This window comes from Symphalangus syndactylus, chromosome X (assembly GCF_028878055.3).
Source record: "Symphalangus syndactylus isolate Jambi chromosome X, NHGRI_mSymSyn1-v2.1_pri, whole genome shotgun sequence".
NCBI classification, from domain to species: Eukaryota; Metazoa; Chordata; class Mammalia; order Primates; family Hylobatidae; genus Symphalangus; species Symphalangus syndactylus.
In genome coordinates this window covers 108,057,031-108,074,305 of record NC_072447.2, presented here as the reverse complement: position 1 = coordinate 108,074,305, position 17,275 = coordinate 108,057,031, and the positions used below count along the sequence as shown (strand labels likewise).

The window sequence follows — 17,275 nt, the reverse complement described above, 5'->3', positions numbered from 1 at the left end:
GGTTCATTCTGGTAGGTAGTCTAAGGAATGAAAAGTACACAAGGCTACCCTTTCAGCCAAACAAAATGATTGAAGGAAAACTTTTAGCAGATTATTCCTGGGGGGAAATACTCAATTCTGTCCAGGTCCAGTGGGTCCTGACTTGGGGATGGTAGGTGCTTTTTCTTTACAGTTGGAATCACGGAGTCAAGAGAACCTTGGGAGAGAAGGTCATGTGGACTACTCTCCTTATTGCAGAATGAAGAAATGAAAACAGGGTCTAATGTGATCTGCTCAAGGTGAATAAGGGCTGGAGTTCAAGCTGGGCTCTCTTGCCTTCTGGAAAGTATTTTTCAGCTTAATGGGAGTTAACATCCAAGACTGAAGTTGGATGGAGAAAGGGGCAGGAGGCACTTGCTAACAAACCCCATATTAAGCACATTACATCTTCTAATGACCTGTAGCAGTGAACTTCTGGTATGATTTTTTCTACTGAACAGAATTTGCTGTTTTATTAACTAAACATGTCTGGTGTTCATGGTGAGCATAAATGCTATGGATGAATTTTGTCACCTGTGACCCCCTGATTAATATGTTGAAGCCCTAATCCTTAGTGTGATTGTATCTTTAGATAGGTTGTTTCAGAGGTAATTTAGGTTATGAAGTGATAACAGTCAGGGTGTCATCCAATAGGACCGTGGCCTTATAAGGAGAGAGAGAACAGTCTGAAACATGCGAGGACACAGCAAGAAGGTGGCTGTCTACAAGCCAGGAAGAGAGCCCTCACCAGAATGTGACTGTGCTGGACGTCGACTTGAGATTTCTAGAATCTAGAACTGTGAGCAAGTAAATTTTTGTTGCTTAAGTCACCTAGTCTATAGTATTTTGTTATGGTAGCCCGAGCTAATACAGTAAGGAATATGTATAAATGCATGCAATTTAATTCCTGCCTTTAAACAATATTTTTATCCCTTTTAAAAAATTATTTTATTTCATTTTTATGAGACGGGGTCTTGCTCTGTCACCTAGGCTAGAGTGCAGTGGTACAATCATAGCTTACCGCAGCCTTGACCTCCTGGGCTCAAGCAATCCTCCCACCCCAGCCTCCCTAGTACCTGGGACTGCAGGCACATGCCACCACACCCAGCTAATCTTTCTGATTATTAGTAGAGATGAGATCTTGCTATGTTGCCCAGGCTGGTCTTGAACTCCTGGGCTCAAGCAATCTGCCTGCCTCAGCCTCCCAAAGTGCTGGGATTACAGGCATCAGCTACCATGCCCGGCCTACTTTAATCACGTGTATAAAAACAAATCACCTATAATCCCACCAATTAGAAGTATTAACCATCCAGACTTGTGATCTGTTAATGTATGTATCTTCCTACAAAGATGGATTATACCGTTCATACCTATTTTCAACTTCAAGTATTATCTTACCTCCCCCTTTCTAAGGGCTCACATTCTTAAATAATCAGTGGGATTACATGAAGTGGAAGCTGTTTTCTCTGCTATAGCTTAAAGTTTCAAAATCAAAACAGTAGGTAGGTCAACTCTGATCAAGTGCCAGTGAGGTGACACAGTCACAGGGCTTAGTGTAGCCAGAGGATCTGAGCCTTGGAAGTGACCATGTTAGTCACCAGTACCTTATCTCCTGCCTGAGGCAATTGTCCAGTAGAGTCGCTCAACCCCTTGCAGTGATATGCTGCTTATATTGTGCCCAAACGTGCCTCCCTGTAGCTTCTATCCAATAGTCTTGGGATTGTGTGCTGGAGACTAGAGAGGGTAGTTAATCCATCCTCCAGAATTTGAAGTCAGCTGTTGTGTGCCTGCCCGTGTATCTCCAAGTCTTCTGCAGCTGACTATTCTCAGATCCTTCAGACCCAAATTACATACACGGGAAACCATCCTGGTTGCAGATCTGCTCAGATTTGCTAATTATCAGGTCTCTGAATCCTGGTAATAATCCTATCATCCAACACATTTGCTTCCCTTTCTGTGTTGTCATTTGCAAATTTGATAAAGATGCTATTTATCTATGATAGGTTCAGCAACCTCTTCATTTGCACACTAATGAAGCTCAAAGGAAAGCAAGAACATTGTCAGGTGACCTGAGGTTGAACAATAACTCCTGGTTAGTTGCATCTGGTAGCCATCCTTTTCATTAAAGTCTTGATTTGTACTCTGGGTATTGTAAGTGTTAAACTGAGTGGGAGCAGATGAGAAGTGCGTGGTGGGAGGTGAAAGACATATAATTACTAAGTGACTACTCATACAGAAATGAGACAGGAAAAACTGCAGTTGCTCATCTGCAGTAGTTTTGCCCCACGTTTCTCAAGTATTTAATGTTGGGCTACTCTTTTAGTCACTAGGTTTACTTGTCTTTTCAATCAGGGGGAGATTTTTTTCTAAATAAGCAAAGACTGAGATTTAGGTCCCTGAATCTATCTATTCTCTGCAGAACTGGCAGTTCCAGGGCTTTGTTGTAGCAGTTGCATTTATATGGAAAGGAAAGGCTGAAGTTAAATAATTGTCTTCTTTTATGCATCTACATCCTTTGGTAATCACTGGTCAGTGGCTTTACACCTTTATTCTGTCAGTATACATAGGCAGATATGACTTTAATTACTAAGAACAGAAAAGGATGAAATGTCAGAAAGAAAAAATATACTGAAAATTAAAAGAGAAAAATCAGCCAAATAAAACTTCATGCCTAATTCATCTTTGCAAAGGGTAAAAAAGTTTCATTTAGTATCATGGCTTAAAATTCCCATGAAACTGTACAGGCCAGTGAGTTTTATAAACACTCTTAGAATTTAACCAATGCATATTCATACCTAAAAAGAATACCTTGCCTTTGGATCTGTTTGAACTTGGGCAAGTGACAATCTTTTGTGGTTCAGGTTCTTCCTCCATAAAAATGGAGATAATAACATTACTTCACAGAGATCTTATGAAAGGTAATTGAAGTGTTCTTTGTAAAGCACTTAGAACAATGCCTGGCACAGTCGCCAGTCCGTGGTGACTCTTTTTATTACTATAGCAATGCCTGGTTTAATTGACACCAACAAATATGAGTGTTGGCTATATGGGTGGTAATGAAAGAGAGTGCGATAAACTGGCAAGGTAAGAAGTAGGGTAAGTTCATTCAATCTTCTGGTTAATACATGCCACGTGGACTCTACCAATGTTTGAGGGATTGCTATTTTCAGTAATAATAATTGTAATTAGTCTTCGGCTTTACCATTGAACTGAATATGTTGTTGTCCCCAGTCATATCAAATGGTGACGAAACATCTCTAAAGAGCCAGGAAAAACTACTGACAGAACTGTGTTGTCACTAACTAAATGCAAAGGTATTGATTAATGGAATCATGAAAATGTCTAATATATAACTGGATGTTTTATGTGTGGAAACCACACTCAGATGGCAACTTTCCCTCTAAAAGCCATATCCTCTTTTAGTTCTCTGGAACTGCACCTTTGTTTTACACTGAAGTCTGCACCTCCATGGTGTGCAAACTGTTCACAGGAATAGTCTCTTTCCTCCAAATTCCGTTTCAGAGAACTTTTCTTCACAATATGATGCAAGAGGTAGGAGACATGCTTACTCACAGCTTTGGATTCATATTCTGAAATCACCACAATCACAATAAAATGAAAAATCAAACGAAGAAATGAAAAGTAGACAAAAACTTGAAACTAATTTTCTCCTCAATTTACAAGGCTGAACAGCTAGGAGGGCATTTATTGGTTCAGGACTGGTCACCTGCTCACATTCTGAGCCAATGGCTGAGGCCCAGGGCTGAAGATACTTCATTAGTTGAGCCAGTGGAGAGTGGGGTTTGGGTGCTCTCATTGGATACTTCCATCCTAAGTGATGCATACTCAGAAGACATTAAGCTTTGCATTAAAAATGATTGTAGACTGGGAAATAATAGAATTAGAGAAATGTGAATGAGTTAGAGTCCTTACTTAAGTTTCTCGGAAGCTTGAAAAGGGTGCTGTTCACTTAATTTTTGATTTAGTTATTTCTGCACTGTGGGTTTTTGTTATGTATTTAAATGAATTCTGTAATAGAGGTAATGTTGAAAAAAGATTGTATGAGGTCTGCTTGTTCCATTAGTAATGTTTGTCTCAGTTTGATGCGTCTGAATTGTTATTTAGAGCAGTAAACTATTTCTCTTATCTTTTTGTGTGTAATGCAATTTAATAACATTTCAGATACAAATTTGTAATCACATTTATAAATAAGCTGCTCAGATTTTTTTTTTAGTATGCATCCTTCAATGGGTATCAACATCATGTTATATTTTCTTGAAATAAGTTTTGTTGGCTGCACACAGTAGCTCATGCCTGTAATCCCAGCACCTTGGGAGGTCAAGGCAGGAGGAGAGTTTGAGTCCAGGAATTCGAGACCAGCCTGGGGAAACATGGTGAAACCTGGTCTTTACAAAAAAAATACAAAAATTAGCCGGGCGTGATGGTGTGCACCTCTAGTCCCAGCTACTTGGGAGGCTGAGGTGGGAGAATAATTTGAACCCAAGAGGCAGAGCTTGCAGTGAGATGAGTTCACGCTGCTGCACTCCAGCCTGGGCGACAGCAAGACTCTGTCTTTAAAAAAAAAAATTCTCTTTAAACCGAGATCCATCTTATTAACAATAAATCACCTGATCTTAAAAGTCTGACAAGAAACAACATTGGAATTTGGGATGGTAACTTCTTGGTGACCTCCATTTCTTCAATTCTTCTTAATCATTAAATCCTTGTTTGGTTCAATTTCTGGTGTTTATGTTTTACATTTATATATTTGAGAAATGTTTCTGAATGTATTATCATAGATTCTTGAAGTGTATTTTTTTAACTCCAAAATGTTTCCAATTTCATAGATTCAATTTTTCTCCATAAGGAGGTTTCTTAGTGAATTGGGGTATTGTTTTCTTCACCCAACACCACTTACTCACCAACACTAACATTCAGAGTGTTTTGGGGATCAAAATACTGTTAAGAAAACAATTTTAAATTTCGTATGTGTTTAAGGATTTGTAATATTTTTACAAGCATCTCAATTTCTGTTTGTGCTGTCTGCTTGGAGCCTGTGGTTTGGCCATTGTTCCTTATGCACATTCACTGAAGGTGTTGATCAGCACTGAAGACAGGAGCCAGATGGCCAGGTCCTTTGATGCCCAGGAGCTCTCGACCGCCATGTCAGGGAGTTCCTGCTCAAGCCAGGGTGGCTTAGCCCAGAATAACAGTATATTCTGAGATGGGTAAGAAATGGTCCACAAGTGGCCACCGTCATTCCTCCAAAATAATGGACTTGGGCTCAGGAGGTCAAGCCCTCTTCAAGGAGCATGAGCTGAAATTGCTAAACTTTGGGAGTTTTCAGTGACACCCTTCAAAGTGCTCACGGTGTGGCATGGATCAGCTGGGGAGAGCTGATACGGTTTTGCCCTGTTGGGTATCTATCTGTGTCCCTTTGTCTGAGGTAGGCAACCGGGGCCACTTAGGCCCGCAGATGCCCACCGTGATTGGTTGACATGATGCCAAGCAACAGGATCATCCAATCACCTTCAATGCAGGGAGGATTGCTGACAGTCTCCCTCGGTGACACTTCATCCAATTGGATGTCGGGTTGGCCTGTGACATAGAGCCATGCAGCCATACCAAAGTGCCCCCCATTCCTAAATGGCCATTTTTATTAGTTATCTTTCTAGGTTATCGTTATGGTGATATTAGCAATGTTCTGATGTTTACCTTTTTCACTTTCATTCTGCTGCGAGTGGATGGAGGGATTTTCCAGAATTTCATTATGTGTGATACGGCAACACAGAAAATGAATATGCTGATATAAGAAGCAAGGTAACCCTCCTAAACGAATTCAATATGTCTCCCATCACGAATCCATGTAAATAAGCAAATGAGGCCCAGTTACAGTGTACATACAGCTAAATAAAATTTTCAAGAATCCATTTATTTTCCAGCTTCCTCGACTCTGAGATCATTATTGCAATTCATTCTTTTTTCGCCCTGACGATGATCTTTTTATTTCCTTTTGAACAGAAAAACCTTCCTTACTTCGAGGAATGTGTCAGTAGGATTAGGGAATGTCCACGGAAACAGCTCATGCCCTAGTGTACAGTGGTGCAGCCAATGAGTGACCTGCAGTCTATGAGCAACAGTCATTGTCCCAATTTGGAGGGAGTGACCCAGGCTGAACCCACAAGAGCCTTTCTGTGATATTCAGCATGGCGGTTCAAGGGGCGGCGGTGTGATTCTTTACCTGATGTTTTAGTTTTCAGTATTTGTAATCATGGTCATTTAAGGATATGAATTCAAAGCTAGGAGTAGTATCTATTCCTTGCCCCTAGCATCAAGCTATTCAGAGCATTGTCAGTCATTAGGATAAGTAAGATAACGCTTATTTCCTCAAGAGATTTGCATATTAATATTCATGTTAATGTTAATATGGCTACCTTTCATTGTGCTTTCTTCTGGGTCCCAAGTCTACGTATTTTTAGCATTTTTTTTCTATAAGTGTATTGCTGAATTTCAGAGCAGCTAGTGACTTTCCCATTGCTTTTCTTTTCAGTGGATTTCCAGCCGCTCGAGTATGCGGACAAGAGAACATACTCTGGGACTGCAACCCGTAGGAATTTATTATGTTGTTCCTTGAAGCTCAGTATGTGGCCATTTTTGTTAGCTGTTTCCAGTGAATTTTCAAGCATCTTATAACCAACCCTTCTCCTTCATATTTAGAAACCAGTAAAGGATGGCATTCTCAGTCAAACCATGAAACAAAAGCTGGATAATGACAAATTCAAAATTTTCCCGAGCCCATCGGAAGTGGGAAAGAACCACCGCAAAGGGCCCAACCCATAGCCACATAGATTATTCCACCTTTGACAGAGGACCGCTTGGTCAAGAGGGAAATGGGGGCAGGACAGGATAGTAGCCAGAGCTTCCCTGAGTAGTGTCGATTGGAAGAGGGGGAAGGTCACCTCCAGAGCTATACTTGGGATCCAAAGAGATAGGATATAGTATCAAGAATTCCCCTCAACGAGATTTGTTACTTTCTGATTTTCCAGAATATTATAAAAATGTTATGAAAATAGTTGAAGAGAAATACTCACTGCACAAGGAAAGTGTGGGGAGGTAACCTAGACATGAACCAGTGAGAACCTCCCTGGGTTGTTTAACCTTGCAGATTGTGAAGAAAAATGATGTGGCTCTTTCCTGATTGTTTGTTTGCTTTTATTTTTTTTTGAAGAAAAATATCATGCTGACTTACTGATATGAATACAGAGATTGTTGTGGACAGGTCTCTTGTGCCTTGTACCAAAATAAGAGAAAGATTGGCTTGCTAAACGTTTAAGTAGATTCATAAAATCATTTGTAAAGGGAACTGTTCAAAAATCGTTGACTAGACTTCAGTCACAGAGTTTACCATATACGATGTTATCTAATAACAAAAATGAGACTTTTTGTCCTTCTTAATCGTGAACCAATTTATTAGGAGTAGAATAAGTTGTTTGTTAAAGATATGACAAGAAATACACTTGAAAGCCTGACCTTTGAAATGACAGTTCATTGGTGACCTTTACTTCTTCAGTATTTCTTAAGAATCTTTTTTGTTCAATTCCTGCAACTTAATGTTACTCTTGAAAGCTATCTTTCTAACTTGAACATAATTTTATATATTATATATAATTATATAAATATATATATTTAAATATATAAATATATATAAATAAATATATATAAATATATATATACAACATAATTTTCATTTTTGGAATCCCTTTCTCTTCCTCAGGGGCTTCCAAGGAGATTTAAGGTGATATATTTTAACCCAATATCTCTTAAACTTATTAGCCATTTCCAGCTTCTGAGTTGTGATTTGTGGTTGTTGTTTTGTTTTCCTTTTCTTTATTTTTTTTAAAACCTGGTCAGTGTTGAGTGTTGTCATATGTTTTTAATAAAAGCGCCTTTCTGTTTCTATCGTCTGCTTGGAGGCTATGGTATGGCCATTTCTAGCTCTCCTGATTCACGGAAGATGTTGATCAGAACTGAAGCCAGGAGCCAGACCGCCAGGTCGTTTGATGCCCAGGAGCCCTCGGCAGCCATGTCAGGGAGTTCCTGCTCTCGCCAGGGTGGCTTAGCCCAGGATAACAGTATATTCTGAGATGGGTGAGAATTGTTCCACACGTGGCCAGTCATTCTTCCGGCATAATGGACTTGGGCTCAGGAGGTCTGTCTCCCTTCAAGGATCATGAGCTGAAATTGCTAAACTTTGGGAGTTTTCAGTAACACCCTTCAAAGTGCTCACGGTGTGACATGGATCAGCTGAGGAGGGCGGATGCGCTTTTGCCCCGTGGGGCATCTATCTGTGTAACTTTCTCTGACCTAGGCCACAGGGGGCGCTTAGGCCCACAGACGCCCACTGTGATTGGTTGACGAGATGCCACGCAACGGGACCATCCAGTCACCTTCAACGCAGGAAGATTTCATCCAATCAGACGTGAAGCTGGCCCCTGACGTGGAGCCATGCTGCGTACCCAAGCGTCCCCGCTTCCCCAGTCCACAACTGCCATTGTCTGGTCGTGTCAGCTAATGGCTGCTGTCTCCGCCATGGCTGGACCTTCCTCTGAGATGACCTCTGAGGAACAGCTGATCACCCAGGAGCCCAAAGAGGCTCCTGACTCCACGACTGCCCAGAAGCAGAGGAAGCAAGGGCGCCGTGGGCCCCGCAAGTGCCACGCCAACTGCCGCGGGGACAGCTTCGCCACCTATTTCCACCGGGTGCTGAAGCAGGTTCACCAGGGCCTCAGCCTTTCCCGGGAGGCCGTGAGTGTCATGGATTCCTTGGTTCATGACATATTGGGCCGCATCGCCACTGAGGCTGGTCACCTGGCCCGCTCCACCAAGCGCCAGACCATCACCACCTGGGAGATCCGGACCACTGTGCGCCTGCTGCTGCCGGGGGAGATGGGCAAGCTCGCTGAGTCCAAAGGCACGAAGGCTGTCCTCAGTTACACCAGGAGCAAGTACACTCCCTCAGGAGTGCCCGAGCACCACGGAAACCCAAAGGGACTTTTTAGAGCCACCGAACGTGGCCCAAAAGACCAGTAGCTCACCAAGGGGGGGGCCCCACCAGAGGTTGCGGTAGGTGGTGCCCTTCCGACTTGAGGGGCATGTGGGGTGTGGCATCCTGTGATTTTGCAAGCATTTTTCCCTCAGTACGAAACATTGTCAACTCCGATATATCTGCAGTGCAGTTTGCTCCAAGGAAAAGTAGTGGGTGTTTCCGTGATCATGTTTCATTTCCTCAGTTTCCAAAATGGTCATTTTTATTAGTTATGTTTCTAGGTTATCTATATGGTGATATTATTATTGCACTGATTTTTACCTTTTTCTCTCTCATTCTCCTGCGACTGGATGGTGGAATTTTCCAGAACTTCACTATATGCCGTACAGGAACAGAAAAAATGAATACGCTGATAAAAGAAGCAAGGTAAACCTCCTAAACATTTTCAACACCTCTCCTATCACGAATCCACATAAATAAGTAAATGAGGCCCAGTTACAGTGTACATACAGCTAAATAAAATTTTCAAGAATCCATTCATTTTCCAGCTTCCTCAACTCTGAGATCACTATTGCAGTCGGTTCGTTTTTTGCCATGACGATAATCTTTTCATTTCTTTTTAAACAGAAACCTTTGTTACTTCCAGGTTTGTGTCAGTAGGCCTACGGAGTGCCCACGGAAAACACTCATGCCCTAGTGTTCAGTGGTGCAGCGAATGAATGACCAGCAGTCCATGAGCAACAGTCATTGTCCCAATGTAGGGGGAGTGAACCAGGCTGAACCCACAACAGCCTTGCACTGTTACGCAGCCTGGTTGTTGGAGGGACAGGGTTGTGATTCTTTACCTGATGTTTTTGTTTTCAGTGTTTGTAATCACGGTCATTTAAGGATATGAATCCAAAGGTAGCAGTAGTATATGTTCCTTGCCCCTAGAATCAAGTTATGCAGAGCATGGTCAGCCTTTAGCAGAACTCAGATAATCCTTATTTCCTCAAGAGATTTACATATTAATATTCATGTTAATGTTAATATAGGTTAGCTTTCTTTTTTTTTTTTTTTTTTTTTTGAGACAGAGTCTCACTCTATCGCCCAGGCTGGAGTGCAGTGGCGCAATCTCGGCTCACTGCAAGCTCCGCCTCCCAGGTTCACGCCATTCTCCTGCCTCAGCCTCTCCGAGTAGCTGGGACTACAGGTGCCCGCCACCACACCCAGCTAATTTTTTGTATTTTTAGTAGAGACGGGGTTTCACTGTGGTCTCGATCTCCTGACCTCGTGATCCGCCCGCCTCGGCCTCCCAAAGTGCTGGGATTACAAGCGTGAGCCACCGCGCCCGGCAGATTAGCTTTCATTGTGCTTTCTTCTGGGTCCGAAGTCTTTGTATTTTTAGCACTTTTTCCTATAAGTGTATTGCTGAATTTCAGAGCAGCTTCTGACTTTCCCATTGCTTTTCTTTTTTTTTTTTTTTTTTGAGATGGAGTCTCGCTCTGTCGCCCAGGATGGAGTGCAGTGGCGCAATCTCGGCTCACTGCAAGCTCCGCCTCCCGGGTTCACGCCATTCTCCTGCCTCAGCCTCTCCGAGTAGCTGGGACTACAGGCGCCCGCCACCACGCCCGGCTAATTTTTTTTTTTTTTTTGTATTTTTAGTAGAGACGGGGTTTCACCGTGGTCTCGATCTCCTGACCTCGTGATTCGCCCGCCTCGGCCTCCCAAAGTGCTGGGATTACAAGCGTGAGCCACCGCGCCCGGCCCCCATTGCTTTTCTTTTCAATGGATCTCCAGACGCCCCAGTATGTGGACAAGAGAACATACTCTGGGACTGCAACCCACAGGAATTTATTATGTCGTGCCTTGAAGCTCGACATGTGGCCATTTTTGTCAAATGTTTCCTGTGAATTTTGAAACATCTCATGAACAATACTTCTCCTTCATATGTAGAAAGCAGCAAAGGATGGCACTCTCAGTCAAACCATGAAACGAAAGCTGGATAAATGACAAAAATCAAAATTTTCTTGAGCCCATCAGAAGTGGGAAAGAACCACCCCAGAGGGCCCAACACATAGCCACATAGATTACTCCACCTTTGACAGAGAACCGTTTACTCAGGAGGGAAATGTGAGCAGGGCAGGGTAGTAGCCACAGCTTCCCTGAGTAGTGCAGATGGGAAGCAGGGGAAGGTCACCTCCAGAGCTCTGGTTGGGATCCATAGAGAAAGGATGTAGAGCCAAGAAGTCCACTCATCAGGATTTGTTACTTTCTGTTTTTGCAGAATATTAGGAAAATGTTATGAAAATAGTTGAAGAGAAATGCTCACTGCACAAGGAGACCAGGAAAAACCCCCGTGAAATCAGCCACAACTAAATCCCTCAGGACCGTGCTGCCAGGTGGTCCTACATGTTCGGAGCAACACTTTGAAAACCAAAGACGCTTGGCAGAACTCTGTTGCTTTCCAGAGACAGAGCTGCGTACCTGGTCCAAAACACCACATCTCACTCAGTGACTTATTTCTCATTATGCTAATTGTTTTGCTATAAAGTGCCAATCTTTCTGTCAAATGGGACATACGAATAAATTTCTAAAGTTATCTTTGCGTGTCTACTGGGTAATTTGACATGTCTTTTTCAGAAACTATATCCATTGGGATATTTTACCCTGGAGTGTGTGTTTTCCATTTGTAAATTCAGAAATGAATGAGGAGTGTTAGTAAAACAGGGCTAACAATGAACTCTGATTGGGCTGTGGGTGTGAAGAGTGGGAGTTCAAGAGGACTGATGCCAGTGAATTATAGGAAGAACAAGAAAAAGGCTGCTTTGGTGTGAAGGTCGGCACAGGAAGCTCACACATGTGACATAGCATTTCAATGGGTGATTCAGGAGAAGGGGAACCTAGTGAGCAATCGTGATGTCAAGCTGTGGTTTACTAAAAACACAAAGTAGGGGAAACAGCTTTACCGCTTAAACAACAAATTAGAAATATCAGTATATGGAAGATAGGATGAATAGGACAAACATAGTCAAATCAATCTTTTCATCAGCATTCCCTGTACCATGGAGTTCATTTGAAAACATAAGCAAGACCCAAACACAGTACAGAGAAAACTACATCAAAAAGTTTAAGGAACAATACCTATTCTAGGCTCCCTAGAAATGGAATCCCACTTGTTTAGATTTATCTGATTCTGCTCTTCTTCAGGCTAGAATCTTTTGTTTTTGGAGACCTTCATGTCTGGCCTCTATGCATCATGGGGATGACTGAATACTGTCCAGTGGAGCAGCACAAGCTCCACTCGGATCTATGTCAGCCAGTGAGGCACCTGCAGCCAAGGAGCCACTGCCCAACGTGTGATCAGGTTTCCCCGCCTGAACTAGTAACGGTTAGTTGTCCAGGGATGTTCTTTGGGAGTTGAAGGGGAAAACTGTGATTAGATGGATGTGCTTGTTTGGATGTTCGATGGGTTGTATGCTTTTAATGCTGTTGATGGAGGTGTACTCTATTAGTTTTCTAGAGCTGCTGCAAAAGTATTCCAGAGACTGGCTGACTTAAACACTATTTATTTTTTATCTCACAGTTCTGGATACCAGTTGTCACCTTTTTGTAAAGAGACCAATCCTGTTGGGTAGGGTCAACCCTCATAACTTCACTTTAACCAGATAACCTGTGTAGAGACTCTCTCCAAATAAGGTCACATTCTAAAACACTGGGGGCCAGGACCTCTACCTGTGAATTTTAGGGAGACACAACTCCATCCATACTTGGACATGTTCTGCATCCGCTCTGTGGCACAAATTAACGTCCTCACATAGAAAATACTTTCGTTTCATCACAACATCTGCAAAGTCTTAACTCACTCCAAAATCAATTCTCCAATATCTCACCTGATAATCTTCTATATCTGGAATGGGTGAGTCTCCAGGTATGACTCATGCTGAGGTGGGAATTCTCTCCACTACTGCACCTGTGAAGCTAGACAAGTTATCTGCTTCTGAAAGACAGTTGTGGGACTGGTAAACGATAGGGCTTATCATACCAAAAGCAGGAAATCCGAAAAAACTACTGGAGTTCATGGGCCCTAACCACCTTTGAAACCTAGTGGGGGCAAATTTCATTAGATTCTAAGGGTGGAAAAGATTCTACTTGGGCTCAATGCTCTGTCCTTCAGGTCCAATGGGGTAACAGCTTCACACCCTAAGCCCTGGGCAGCGGGGTGGGGGCTTTACCACCAGCCTGGGCTGCTGCAGCCCATCCCTCTGAAACCGAGGAGGTGGGCCACATGCCTGGAACTCAGGAGGTGACCTCCATTTCTGGGACCAAGGGAGAGATGGCCCAGTCCCCTAGTACCATGCCCCTGGTTCTTGGGGGCAGTGACGGCCATGCCAACCTCTGACCCAGCTTTGGAGTCCTTCCACTCTGTCTTGAAAATGAAGAAATGGTCACAGCTGGGTACCTCAGTCAGTCCCTTTCTTGCCAGTACAATCCAGACACTCCAACAGCCTTCTTTCATTTTGTCCCTTCTTTGTCCCATTCAGTCCAGTCTGGCAACGGTTTTCTGGTATAAAATTCTCAAAAAATTGTTGGCTTCTCATGGAATTCACATGAGTCCAGGCCATCAGACAAGAAGTTGTCTAGAGATTGTGTTTGAATATCCATATCTCCTGTATCTCAATTCCTACCTTTTGCAGAGATGGTTGATTGAATCCGTGAGCCACGTGCCTCACCTCTTTAGCTAATGGTTTTCCAGGCGCACCCTTGCACCTGTTTCCAGAGCAAGGTATCTGCATACTTTGAGTACCTTCTGAATCATCCAATGCTGGCTTCCTTTTCCTCAGTGTTTCCTTGCCTAATTTCTCTCTCTTTTCTCCCATTTACTATACGGATCTTGGAGAAATCAGATTAAATGCTAAATATTTTGTCAGTTTGTCCGTGTAGTGGCCAAGATTCCCCCTGGTCCTGTAAAGTTTCACTCCGGGCGCGGTGGCTCACGCTTGTAATCCCAGCACTTTGGGAGGCCGAGGCGGGCGGATCACAAGGTCAGGAGATCGAGACCACGGTGAAACCCCATCTCTACTAAAAATACAAAAAAAATTAGCCGGGCGTGGTGGTGGGCGCCTGTAGTCCCAGCTACTCGGAGAGGCTGAGGCAGGAGAATGGCGTGAACCCGGGAGGCGGAGCTTGCAGTGAGCCGAGATTGCGCCACTGCACTCCAGCCTGGGCGACAGAGCGAGACTCCGTCTCAAAAAAAAAAAAAATAAAAAAAAAAAAAAAAAAAAAAAAAGAAAACTCAAGTCACGAAAGGCAGATCTGTAGGAAATAAGGCATACCAACTTATTTAACGTGTATCCGCAGGAGACTTTCGTGTTAATAGCTGAAGATACATGGGAAATTATATATTTTTATGCCTGGGCTCAAAGGAGCATGGACAGCTGTGTACAAATATGATGGGACAAAAAGGCTATGATCTAATGCTAACAGATTGAGGGGGAAACCCAGCAAGGCCTGTCCATCTAGACTCTGCTTGGCCTATCTGAGCACACAGTCCTCCCTCCCGGATACGGGGCAGGACTCTGTCTGGAATGGGGATCTTGTGACTTCCATTCAAACAAGATAGGTTAGATCCTTTCTTCACGGACAGTTTTTACATTAAAATGTGGAAAATGTTACAATATTATTTCTAGGTTTTGTAAGTATCTTTAGAAAAAAGAGCTTCTGGTTTCTAGGACCCACCTTCGGGAGGAGGGATTCTGTTCTCTATGTTTAGCCCCCAGGGCTGAATGGGACTGAGAGACAGGAGGACCAAAACATCAGAGAAAATCTTTTCCATCCGAGACTACTTCTGAAGCCCTCATTTTGGGGTATTGTTCCCTGAGTTCCAACACTAGAAATCAGCTACGTGTGCAAGTTTATCACTTACAATTTCTACTTTCCTCAAAGACACTAAGAACACTATACAGCCCAAACCTTTGCCACTGTAAAACTAGGATCGCCTTTCCTCATGCTTCCAATAACCTCTTCCTAGTCTCCGTCTGAAAACACACCACAAGCGCCTTTAACATATATATTTTTAGAAACTTTCCGATGATCATGATATATGTATTCTCTAAGTCAGAAATCCTTTCTCTACAGCAAAGAATTCTTTCTTAATCCTCGTTCCAATTGCATTTAGTGTTCGTATTTCCCCCTGCGGCTTCTTAAGAGCACTCTAGGCTTCTTGCGTCATGCATGTCAAAACACTTCCAGCCTCTATGCGTTAACTAGTTCCAAGGCCTCTTCCAATCTTTCTGATGTTCCTTATCGCATCATCCCACTGCTTGGCAACAGAATCTCTAGTAGTTTGCTAGGGCTATTCTGAAAAAGTACCACAAACCTGGCAGCATAAACAACAGAAATTTATTGTTCACGTTTCGTCACGCTGGAAGTCCAAATCAAAGCGTCAGCTGGGGTGGTTCCTTCTGAGTAGTAAGAGGGAAGGATCTCTTTCAGGGATCTTTCCTTGGCTTGTAAATGGCCCACTTCTTCCTATGCCACTTCACATTTTCTTCCCTGGACTCATGTCCCTCTGCTGAATTTCCTCTTTTGCTATGCACAATGCATGCTAGTCATTTTGGTTAGAGCGCACCCTAATGAATGTAACTGAACTTGAGTACCCCAGTAAAGGACCTAACTTCAAGTAGGAGAGATATGGGGGGATCAGGAGTCTTATAGATGTATTGGTGACAGAGGGTTCTTAGGTTGCACACTCATTATGGAACTCTAATGCCTGATGATCTGTCACTGTCCCCCATCACCCCATTATGGGACCATCTAGTTGCAGGAAAACAAGCTCAGGGCTCCCACTAATTCTACATTATGGAGAGTCGTAAAATTATTTTATTTCACATTAAAGTATAATAATAATAGAAATAAAGTGCACAATAAGTGTAATGCACTTGAGTCATCCCAAAACCATCCCCCCAATGCCATTCTGTGGAAAAACTGTCTTCCGTGAAACCGGTCACTGGTGCCAGAAAGGTTGGGGATCGCTGGCCTAGCTAGCACGTGCTGGCAAACTGCAGTCCCCGAGTCATTTGTTATCTTAGTCTATGTCTGGGAAGAGGGGCAATCTTTGAAATTACTTCTTCTCTGAAGAGAGTATGGCATCCAGTCGCTATTGAACTTCAGAACACTATTGAGAATTCTAATTGTCAATGGCCAATAGATTGATCCTGTAAATTAACCTGCTAAATTATATTAAAAGGATTTTAGAGATTTCTCATTCTAACCGATTGATAAAAAGGTTAAATATATAAAAAGACACATCATGGTGTGACAGCTAGCCTTAAAACTTGGCTTGACAAAAGTGAAGAGCAATAATCTGACTAAAACAAAGATAACCTCCTGTGTCTGCTCAAACTGCCCCATGTGGAATAACTACAAAGGTCACTCCACCTTGTGCCCTTCGAGTTCAAATTCTGCACTTTTGCCTGAACACCGTGGGTTGCATTGCTTTTCAGAAAACCAGCTCCTCCTGGTTCAATATTGGTGTGACCCTTTTCCCTTTCTTGGATTGCTTTTGATTTCCTGTCTTCCTTCACCTGCAATGGGGACACATGAAGCCCTTTGGCCTTCGTGTGGAGATAGCTGAGAATCTAAGACCCTACAAATTTGGTAGGACAAATATGTGAGTTGTATCCTGTTAAGGCTAGCAAAACTTTCTTTCCTCTTTGAGCTGTCTCTGGGGTTTGGGGCTGTTCTGGACCTTGTGAAATCGACTTTCCACCTCTTTGGAAACACCTCATGCATCCTTGGTTGTGTCATAATCTTGGTGAAATTTAACTGAAAAGGTACCTTTACTTTACAGAAAACAAAACAAACAAGAACAGGTCAAAACCCAGAAATATTAGCTGCTTGTCTTCTGCTTGTGGGCCATAATGACTTTGGCCGCTTTGGGCTCTTTGGGGCTCAGGCCTTCATCAGAGGTCCTCTCAGAGGAAGGCTTAGCTATCTCGGAGGCAACTGCCAGTTGATGTGAGGAACAGACAATAACGGTTGACCACCGGCAGGAGGGCCTTTTGTAGGTACCACATGGCTGATGTCATGGGCCGCCAACTCCACGTCTGACTGAATGAAGTGCCACGCAGGCAGCCTATCAGCAAGCCTCCTGGCCTCAGAGGTGATTTGATGGTCCCATTGCTTGGCAATCACAGTGGGTGTCTGTCGACCTGCTCCCTGACCCTCACC

The 17,275-nt window shown here is 43.1% G+C and overlaps 1 protein-coding gene across 4 annotated transcripts; it reads left to right on the top strand.

Annotated features, from left to right (window-relative positions):
* Positions 1–4: 4 nt before the first annotated feature.
* Positions 5–11,645, top strand: LOC129476184 (histone H2B type W-T). 4 transcript variants are annotated; one of them, XR_010119629.1, is made up of 4 exons: positions 5–456; positions 673–6,658; positions 7,992–9,490; positions 11,331–11,645. XR_010119629.1 is itself a non-coding variant. In XM_063634786.1 (4 exons), exons 2-3 carry the CDS (start codon positions 8,524–8,526, stop codon positions 9,466–9,468), a joined length of 537 nt encoding a protein of 178 aa, XP_063490856.1. In that variant the 5' UTR covers positions 1,072–6,658; positions 7,992–8,523; the 3' UTR covers positions 9,469–9,490; positions 11,331–11,645. The 4 variants fall into 4 exon arrangements, 1 of the variants encoding a protein (XP_063490856.1); XR_010119630.1 differs by lacking the exon at positions 5–456 and having other exon boundaries at positions 1,072–6,658; positions 7,992–9,141; positions 9,432–9,490; XM_063634786.1 differs by lacking the exon at positions 5–456 and having other exon boundaries at positions 1,072–6,658; positions 7,992–9,023; positions 9,432–9,490.
* Positions 11,646–17,275: the final 5,630 nt, after the last annotated feature.

Coding starts and splice junctions, on each gene's coding strand:
- LOC129476184 (XM_063634786.1), top strand. CDS start 8,524: ATGCTGCGTACCCAAGCGTCCCCGCTTCCCCAGTCCACAACTGCCATT. Junction 9,024..9,431: donor CTCAGTTACACCAGGAGCAA/GTACACTCCCTC, acceptor GGAATTTTCCAG/AACTTCACTATATGCCGTAC.